At 41.0% G+C, this 11078-nt stretch overlaps 1 protein-coding gene across 1 annotated transcript in view; it reads right to left on the bottom strand.

Annotated features, from left to right (window-relative positions):
• Window positions 1-1882: 1882 nt before the first annotated feature.
• HS6ST1 (heparan sulfate 6-O-sulfotransferase 1) overlaps window positions 1883-11078 on the bottom strand; it is a 118633-nt gene continuing 109437 nt past the window's right edge. Inside the window, exon 2 of the mRNA XM_063442225.1 lies at window positions 1883-4945. Within this exon, the coding sequence (XP_063298295.1) occupies window positions 4237-4945 (709 nt within the window). The 3' untranslated portion in view covers window positions 1883-4236. The remainder of the gene's footprint in view (window positions 4946-11078) is intronic.

The following is an 11078-nucleotide window of genomic DNA, read 5'->3' as shown; positions in this document are numbered from 1 at the left end:
TTTGAGAGAAAAACCTGTTTAAACATGGGTCTTTCTCCCAACTGTTAATCAATTATTTGGCATAGTCTATGACGAAGAATTGAGTGACAAGTGAGAGCAGAAAAGATCTCCCATAGTCAGTTATTTTACTGTCTGTCCTCACATAGTAACCACAGCACATGTGCTCTGATTGCGATCATAATTCACTAGCCGACGCTGTTTGCGCTAGCTAGGGGGTATAAAAACGGAGGGATCGATATCAGTCCATTCAAATGCCGGCATGCTATCAACAAAGCTCTGGCATGCGCTCTGGGTTGGCGAGGGGAAGTGGGAGGGAGTGCCCACAAGGAGTGAGGGCAGTGCCGTCTTTAATATCGGGTAAGCGTTTGCTTGGGCCCCCTTGGCTCTGCCCTCACTCCCTGGCATGCAATTATGCCCTCCACCCCAACAGAGCGACAAAACTAAAGTAGAGAATGCCCTGGTGCAAGAATTTTTTGGGGGCCCCCTATTGCAATGGATTCCCATCTGTCATTCAACTCCAACAATGTTTTGACAGCTGGGGCTCTACCATTTTCCCATGCTGGCAGGGCTGTGTAGGGTTTTTGAATGCAAGGGTCTGCTTATATATAATATTGGTGTCTTACACAGAGGTGTGTTTGTTTGTGGTGTTGACTGTTCAATGAAGAAGTGTGCTTGTATGTAGTGTTAGCATTTGAATGCGGAGATGCATGCACATGTACACGCATACTGCCACACAAACGCTGTGATACACATACACACACATGCAGATACACAATGACAACATTACAGATGCACACAAATATACTGACAGACACAGACTAAAAAGACACACATGCAAAATGTTTCCCTATGGGAAAGCACTGGAGATCATCAATTCTGATGTCAGCAAAATAGGCAGATCGGGGCAGGACCAGTGCGCTGGGAAAAAAAAAAAGATAAGTTTTAATGCTTTCTAAATTAAGGGGGCAAGCCATCTAAATGGTGGTTTTAACATTATAGGGTCAGGAATACAGGTTTGTGTTCCTTTAGGTAAAAACACTTGTTTATTTAACAGGTTTTACTGCAATTGGAGCAGGGGACTTTATCCATAGTGCCCAATAGGGCATTTCACACAGAAACGCCGCCCCCCCCCCCCCCCCCCCTCCAAAGGGTTATAGTTTAAGAATACTTTTGTTAAATAATTTTTCATTTACTATTTTGCAAAGATTTTTTTTTTTTTAACATTCGTGGTTTAATGCAAAACATAATGGGTCCAGTGCACCCTAGAGTCCTCTTTTGAAGTAGCTCTGTACACTTATCTTCTCATCTCACATTTGTCCAGCCTTGAAATTAGCAATGAATTTATGTTTTTAAAGGTCACACCGTGACACCTACAATCACATTGAGCCTCCTGGTCATTCTCTACCCCACTTGTGCAGCAAGATAACATGTTTGTAATTAGACTCCCAACATCTACACTCAACAACAAAAAAAAACAGTTACAGACACAATCTGCCCCAATTTTCTCAACAATGGGGGATAGAACAATGGCTGCCTTACACAGATGGATATCCTACACAGGGACTGGTGGCCCAGCTGCACTAAAAAGAGATGTTGTCTTTTCTGCTGATAAGCAAACACCTGCTCCTATTTTGGGTGGAACTTACTCTATTGGGCATTGCTAGTGACACAAGTGGTGCTGTCCAACCTCAGACCTGATCTCATACCTCCTAATGTTGGAGGTACACCATTGTCAAGGGAAAGTAACTACAGTACTATACAGATGATACTTTGCCAGCATTATTGTGGTATGAGCATTATGTGAGCTGTAGTCCACAACATCTAGAGTGCCGAAGGTTGCCTACCCCGTCCTATGTGTTGAGAAGAAAGAATACACACCACGTTTATGCATAAATCTTTAGTTTATTAAAGCAACATGACAAGTGTGTTTCACAGTGATTTACATGGCTTAAACTGTATTGAATTTAACAGAAGAGACAGGTTCCAGAGATGTGGAGAGGGCAAGACATCAGTGGGGGGAGGGACCGAAAAGGTACGGGCAAGGGATATGCGAGACTAACATTGCGAGCAGGTAGAGGAGAGAAGGGACATTTTTCCCAATGGAAAGAAGTCCAGAAAGATGGTATAGCAGTAAAGGAGAAGGAACTGAGTGTGTGGGTTGAGTTAGGCCACCTTAGGTGGCAAAAGTGGGAAAGAAGCAGGTGTAGGAGAAATGTTGAAGCATAGCAAGAAATATGCTAACATCTTGACATACTTCCAGGACAGACATCGAATAAGCATTTGGAGAGATGAAGTTTGCTGGAAATGGAGGTCAATACAATATATTTAAATATTTAGACATGCTCATTTAAATAAATTACATCGGTTTGATTTATTATAATGAGCAAACTTCTCACATTGCTTGTTGAGTACAGTGAAAAAAATTAAAATCACAAATTAAATAGCTTGCCTTTCATTAAATAGGCCTTTATGTGTCAGTAGGGCTCACTGGTTTGGTGTCTTGCTGAATAAAAGTTCATCAGATTTGGGTTTTGAGTAGCGTACAGTAAAATGCAAACACACAAATACAGATCCCAGAGAAGGTAAGTGCTTTCATTGCATTGTCTCCATTCTATGCCACTAGGTGGGACTCCACCCTTAAGCAGAGCTAGTCTTGGGAGTGAATGCAATTTCTAAACTGCTTCAAAGTTCGCTCTACAGGGTCAACTCAGCCACGCTTATACTAGCCACAGTGATATGTTTAACAGATTATCAAGGATACAATTTTGTGCGTTGTTTTTGTATCACAATCTTGTTTCTGTTAAAAACTTGACATTTTGCCTTGATTAATACATCTTAAAAAAGGTTTGGATCCATAAGCAGTAGTAGCAGCAGTGAAGTAAATATAAATTTAAAAATGTAAAACAAATAGGAAGGCATATTTCCCATTTGCCAATTGGAAGTACTATTCAATGATCGTGTTATTTACACAACTGGTTACGAGATAGTTCATTTACGTAACCTTATCAGAACATAGATTCGGAAATGTGTTTTAGTCTGTAGGGAAGACATTTACCGGTATATAAAATATTACAAGAGGAAGGTTAAGTATTACTGGAGAGCAATGGCAGTATATTAATCCAATGATAAGGATAGCCCAGTATTTGTAATTTTTTTTTTTAAAAAGTTACTAGTTATATTGGCAGATTACTGTATAAACCAATTGGTTAACCATTTGGACACGTGGGTATTCATTTTTCTTTTTGGCTTATTATGAAGAAGACTTCCTTGTGATAGTCCCTACTAAATCACCGAAAAGCTGCTTATTTTAATTAGATTTTTTTTTTTTTTTAATTATGCCTTATTATGTCAAGTGACATTTCAGGGCATTGTTTTAGTTGCCCTTGCTTAATTCATACTGTTCTCGTCAAAGTAAATGATTGCTGTCCAGCTCTGACTTTCCCAAAACCTTCTTGACTTCAAGACTTTGAACAGGACCTCTAGTAGATGGTCATCAACTATTGTTAATTGCACTAATCCTTTCAGGACAAAGGGTTTGGTAAATCCTATATGTGGCTCAAAATTTTAGTCCTAAATTTAGTAAACAGGTCTGACAATTACTTTCCACTGTAAGTCAGGGAGGGATCCACGGCACACTTACCAGGGATAATTTCTGCTCACCAACTGCTGGAGGACCAGTGGAATTTTTGAGCCCTGCTTAGATCATTGGAGTCATGGCTTGTCTGTCATAAGGAGCTATGCTCCATGGCTTGAATAGCCCATGACCTGAACAACGTTGGCCCAGTTTTGCGCTCTCAACACAAGATAATTCTAATAATGCAAAGGTTATTATCCAGTCAACTTTATCCTTACAAGGTCTTCATTTTTTTTTTTTTTTTTAAAGACTATTGAGATTTATTTCTTAAAAAAATAAAAAAGTATCTAGTTTTCCCCTATAACAGTTTAAAACTATTAAACAAATCACTGTCATTACTGTGTATCCCCTTTCATCTCTAGAAGCAAGAAAACCAGACCATTAATAGTGCTGCAGGTTACGTTGACTGTCTTAACTGTATGTATTCCCTTTCCCTCCTACATTATACAGGCTATTTCATTTCTATATGAGAATGAAGCATTTGAGCTCTGCTAAAAACTTTAAATAAAAACTGTTCTCATTCAGAACATCAATGATTTTATACAATACAGAATAACAAAGGTGAACCCAGTTTCCCCAGTAGTATAAAAGTCCATTTTGAACTACCACTTCTCTATGATATGGCTCATATAGTCTTCCGTAGGCCAGCGTACTTGGTCCTCTGTATCTTCCTTAGCAAAAGCCTCATTAGCTCGATGGAGAAGTCTCTCCTCTCGGTTTTTCTTCCGTTGCTCCATCCTCTCTACTTGCCTTTTAAACTGGTAGCGCTGTTGGAAGAGATCCTTTGCATAGTCGTACAGTTGCATGTCCAAATCATTTAACTCCTCAATCCTTTGGATAGTGCCATTGTCCAAGTCAACGCCACCAGCCCTAGTGTTATTATATTGCATGAAGGGCCTGATAAATTTGAGATGGAAAGTCCTTTCAAATAGATACTGAGTCTTTCTCTGAAATTCTGTAAGGCCAAAAAAGGCCATATCTTTCAAGTTCTTTTTAGCGCTTTCCAGAAGGACCTGAGCACGCTTTTTTTCTTGAATAAAGGACATATTGTAGCATCCCACAAGGCTGAGGTCCGCCAACATCCTGACTTGACGATTGTTGGCCAAATTATAAGGACACTCCATAAACTCCTGCAAGGTGCACCCAGACCAGTCTGTGCCTTCGTAACAAGATGGCAGCTCCTCAGGCGTTGGTGTCCTTCCATCACACATGTGAAGAGATGTCTTCCAAGTTGCACCTCTCTGAACATGTCTCCACTCACTCAGGTATCGGGAGACAGGATCTCTCAGCAATGTAATGTAGTAAAATTTTCTAAACAGAAAAGAGAACATAAGTTAATTTTTGAACCAATTATAAACAAAAACTATGTGTACTAAACATACTGCAAACTAAGTGAATGAACAACATTAAACAAAGGTTTAAGTTACTCTACTATAGTTTTCCAGTTATTTGTCTACAAATAATTTTGTCCCATAAAAGTATTTCATTTTTATTATTGCCAGACAAACCTGATTGACTGGAGATAATAATAAAGGCTTTGTTCTGACATATACATAAATGGGCTTAACAATATAAAAGAATGTGTGGAAAGGAGCCTAGACTTAATATTTTATTGCCACGGGGGCTTATTTCTTTTTCAGGTGACTTTCACATGCCAGGGTTATATTAAAATACAAACCGGAATCACTAGAATGTTAGGGATGTCTTTGTAATGTGGTAACATCAGTGCATCGCTATTCAAATTTGAAATTGGACATCGTAAAAAAAGTGTTAGGTGAATACAAGTATTTCTACTGCAACATCTGTTTTTGATGCTTTAACAAAACAAACAGATGATAGTAACCTGAAAGAAACAATATGAAAAAATGCACAGTATATCATATCAACCACTGTTCTCGCAAATTCCAGAATTGCCTCAAATGTTTCTCCATGTATGGTATGTTTTTATTCAAAAACAAAGCAAATACAATCTGAGTGACTTCTGTGCATTTCTGTGTTTATCTCAAAGACTGTTTTCACACACACAAACACACACACAAAAAAAAAGCACATAAACAGAATTCTCAATAAATAAGCAGCATTGTAAGAGCGGGAGGATGTGTTTGGCCCGGTTGCTTATGTGGAGTGTGTCTGCGTTAGTCAGCGGCTCTGTACAACTGAATCTTTTGAGTGCCTGTGTATGTGGGTGTGTAGATCAAAATTAATAAAAATAAAAACAGCCTACCAAAACCATGCCAAAACAAATATACCTCCAGCCAAGATGGGAAATTTCCAGAAGTTAAATCTAGAAAATGACTTAAACATGATGCTGTTCTGTATATCTAACCCAGGAATGGCTAATAAAATTTTTCTTCTAAATAGCATCAAAAAACATTTCTCAGAAACGTTTCCAGGGAGACACAACATTACAACCATCCCTGTATTTGCACTGGCCCTATCTATATTTTGGGTACAATTTGTATTTATGGTACGGTAGAATGGACAGATTTACATAAAGAAGCAGGATAAGTAAACACGCACATTATTAATACATATTAGGCCTGGGCAAAATAAAAGGAACCAGCCACATGTTCAGGGCTATTTTACAATGATATCAATAAACTGACACTATAGATCAAAAAATATTTTTAAAAAGGTATTCAACTTCATTTTGTAAAGATACTACTTTTTATTTATTTATTTTTCCCAATAAATTACAAATCTTCAGTTATCACTTTAGGACAGGGTCAGCAAAGTATGGCACACATGGCTTGCAGACCCAAACAGGCTGGAGAGATCTGAGGAACTACCCTGGAGCTGGCTTAAAAGGTGTCCCAGAGGGGCTTCTTCAGATGTCTGCTAGTACCAATTGAAGTTCAGCGGTGATTGCAACAGATCATTGCCTTTCAGCGCTTGTGTAGCAGCCACCAGAGACCTTGCCTTTGACTTTTACCTGGCCACAAGGTGGTTACACACACAGTCAGATACAAACACAGCTAGAGGAGAATCCTCCCCAGAATGCAGATAATACGAAGAGTCCACATGGAAATTCATACATACCACTGAAAGACCCTAACCAGCCCTACACATACACACTCCATCAGCACCACCACCACCACCCACACACACACACACACACACACTGCCAGAAACGTCTCACCCATACATAACACAAGCCAAACTCAGATGTTAAAGAGAATAGGACCAGCACGCCAAGAGACTTCAAAGTCTTATATTGGCAGAGTGCTACTAGAAGGTTGCATATCCCTGCTTAACAAGGTCAGACTCTCTTTGGGACCCAAAAAGCTTCTGTCTTGCTCATTTTTGATACGTTTGATTTGAGTATAACACAACGTGCCTTCTGCATGTCAAAGAACCAGAAGACATTGCCTGACATACAGGGTTTCCCTAGGGTCCTAGCTTCTCAGGGATACCTTAGATAATTTTTTTAAAGCACAGTGAGACTACACCGACAATCCCATTTGCTAGCAACCCCCCCTTTTCCCTATCCCCCAAGTATCACCATTTTTACTGGATGACATTTTCAGACAAACTCCCACATCCCTGATTCATTGAGAGATTTGGGGAGATTTCATTTAATGTGTGTCTATTTATACAATTGTAATAAATACTTTTGCTTTGCTCTGAATGCCTGCGCTCAGTAGGGAATTATTCACTTAACAGCAAATTGTGCTGAAATGAAAACTAGAATGTTAAAATGTACTCAAAAATAGCCAAAATGGAAAAATAGTGGCTATCAACACTAAATAAGCCATCTTAGCCATAATTCAGAATGTCTGTCTTCAATCCACCTAATTAATTGCAGAACTGCTTCAGTCCCATTAATGTGTTTGTAGCTCATGAAGCCACAGACGTGTGAGGTTAAACATTCCCATCAGTCTCCGTCAAACTGACACACTGAGCGCTTTGAATGTGTCCGATATACACAGAATTTGCAGGATATTTGGCTATTTTTTTCCCCCAGTCACATATCATTTTAGTAGACCAAGAATTATGTACTAGATACAAACAAGGAGTCATAATATGCCAGAAACGGGAAAACGCATCAGTATCATTTTCTGTGGAAAGTCCCAGATCGCTTTGCGTTAACCCCTTTGTAACTCCAAAAGGGCGAGTATTTACTGCCGTTTTACTGGTAGGAAATGAGAACTGCCATTTATAGTGCGGGTGAATAACTGTAGCTAAATGAGCTGTGCCGCTTTACCGTCTTTGAAGATGAGAAGATGAGGAGGTGCATTTTACCCAAGTGTTGCATAACTAATGCAGTTATTCAGCATTCTGAGTGCCTTATTGTGTATCCACTCTGCCTGAAGCGTGACTGGAGAGAAGGAGGGTACAAGTGGCGGGGATTGTACATTTATCAGTTTCCAGCAGAGGAAATTTAAGAGGAGGGGATTAGGACTGGGACATTATTAGGGAATAAACAGCCTGCTTTCCCCATTAGCAGCAGGGGAGACGCAGATCCGCACTGCTGCACACGTACATAAATGTTAGAAACTGTCATTCGAGGACACTAGGAAATTTATGATTTAGTAGAAATTAATGCAGACATTCATCATAAGCATTTTATCACACTGACTTTTAAAAAAAATGTTTTATCAAGATTTAAAGGAATAATGAGCTTTATTGAGACATGATAATGCAATAAATTTGCTAATTTGAGCAAATATAGATAAGCGGGGATTATGATCAAGTCAGGGAATGGTGAACCGTATGGAAAGGAATCAGGTGCGGGCGCGCACGCCATTTCATTCAGCAATGTTCTCTCTGGAATGACATATGCACAACCTGGCAGTTGTCAAGATTAGTTAGAACAACATTGTAACGGTGCTGCGTTCAGAACACAGCATCGTTACAGTTTGAGAGGGAGTCTTCGTGTTAGATCACTATCCATATTAGTTTAGGGCAGGGTTTGACAAGTCTCCCTTGACTTTAGTAACTAGGGACAAAATTTAAACAAATAACATGCAGTGAGCCTAATAAACCACACTTTCTCTCAGAAAGAGAGCCTATGTTGAATCAGCAGCACTAAAAGGGCTAACTGTGGCACCGTTGAATCCTGTCTCCCAGGACAAGTATTTTGGACAGGTAAAGGAGCGTAATTTAATCACGATGCTGTCCGATCTGAGAGAGAGGGCTTTTGGTGATGCCAATCCTCTTTTTGTTATACCGCTTGAGAACATCATGAAATTTTTTTGTAAAAAAATAATTTAAAAAAGTTATTTTATGGGGGGGCGGAGCCTGGCAGCCATCCTGAACGGACGCAATCTCAGCCAGCTCCCTCAAGTACGAAACAATCTGCCATTAATCCCCCTCTCCAAGCCCCATCCAGCCCTGAAAACCGACTCACGTAACATAGCACAGCATACTGCACCGACCGATGCCGTTTTTCCAGACTCCCAAACAACCCAGGCAATGGCGAAAACCTGCGGCCTACCGTGCAACGCCGCACCTCAACCTTGAGGCCTACCTCAGCGGAAGCTACTCGGAGCACTCCCTCTATAACCAAGGCTCTGATACACTCGCCATGGGCCGTCGCTCACAAAAGCAAACAGTCGGCACCAGCTTGCAGGTCAGAGACATAGGGGAAATGCTGCTCCGACCCGGGCAAGCAGACTCGGCAAACACCACACACCCGCCCAGCACTAGCCCGATCCCAGAAACGGCGGGAGGCGAGCCAATAATCACAACGGCCCCACCGACGGAACAAGCACGACAACCTGAACCCCAGGACGACTCAGCCCCCACCACTAAAGGGGACCTAAAGGCTCTACTTCACAACATACAGAAACTGCTGGCAGCAGACGTTGCACTAGTAAGAGCTGACGTCCAACATGTTGCAGAAAGGGTCAGAGTCACAGAGGACGATATTAACAGTGTCCAAGACACGGTAGACACCCTTCAAACCTCAATCCAACAACTCCAGACAGAACAGCATGTTTTAGCTGCCCAGATAATGTCACTGGAGGACAGACAGCGCCGGACACACATTAAGATCCGGGGGGTCCCCGCCACAGTCCTAACAGAGGAGCTACCACGTTACACACAACGCCTGCTCTCTACCATACTGCCACAGGCCACCGCAAGGAAAATAGTCCTGGATGGCATTTACCGAGTGACGAGCGCAGTTCGAATCTCACCCAACACACCTAGAGATGTCATTCTGCGCTGCATAACAGTCCACGATAAAATACAAATAATGACTGCACTAAAAGGAAAAACGCCACTGGACTTCGAAGGTGCCCAGCTACTGTTCTTTCAGGACATTACAAGAGCCACGCTACTAAGGCGCAAAACATTTGGACCAATCACTACAACACTCCGCAAAGCCGCAATTGCATACAGGTGGGGGAACACAGGTTCACCATCAAGGGACTACACACACCCTCACGTCACCGGCTAGAGCACCAGCGTTCCTGCACGCATTGGGAATACAACCCCAACGAACACATGCAACATCAACAAGACACCCAGAGAACGGGGACCAGCAGACCATAAACACCTGAACTTACTCAAAGGCTCACATAAGCCATTACCAACATAAACACTGCAACCAATAGGGCCGCATATGTCGTTATGTTTTCGTTATATATATATATATATATATTTATTTTTTATATTGAATCTCTCCTTTATAAATATTTTTATATATGTTAAATATGTTCTCTAGCGCAAGCACTGCGCAGACTTTGCCGGGGACCTACTCACACAACAGGGGCAAACAGACACCCCCACAACCAACACTGGGAAGGAGGCTATCACAACCTAGCACCCTCCACCCCCCCCCCCCCCACCACCCCAAGGGTTAGGGGGTTTTAGTTGGGAGCCACAACATGTACTGCGCACATAAGAGTAGCACACACACCTGGCATTCCACTGCGCTTGAACGCACCAAGTACTCCATGACGGTGCACATATAGGCTTCCAAAAGCATCCACCTGATCTAACCTGACGCACACATAATTATGCTCACACGCACAGTGTAACAACAAAAATGGAACTAACTAGCATTCTCACACTCATACACTTGGAGTATCCCAGGGGTAAACACAACAACCACCAAGCTTGCTACCAACACACCAACCCCGGGTTTGTCAGCACACCTGCTATTGATATTTAACATTTTGCTGATAAAATTACTGTTTTCGACACACATTGGCTGTTAAAATATTTGTGGAACAAAATATTGTATTCTTCTGCTAATATTTTATGCCAATATGCCTAACAAAGCACAAAAAAAAGGAATAAAAAAAAATAAAAAATTATTATATATATATATATATATATATATATATATATATATATATATATATATATATATATACATACATACATACATACATACATACATACATACACACACACACACACAAAAATCCCCTGCACTCTCGCTTTAACTCCTTCACTGCCAGGCGCATAAGCCTGAGCTCCAATAACACAACAT

Source organism: Pelobates fuscus, chromosome 2 (genome assembly GCF_036172605.1).
Source record: "Pelobates fuscus isolate aPelFus1 chromosome 2, aPelFus1.pri, whole genome shotgun sequence".
Classification (NCBI taxonomy): Eukaryota; Metazoa; Chordata; class Amphibia; order Anura; family Pelobatidae; genus Pelobates; species Pelobates fuscus.
Note: the sequence above shows the minus strand (reverse complement) of the source record. Positions and strands in the feature narration are given on the sequence as shown.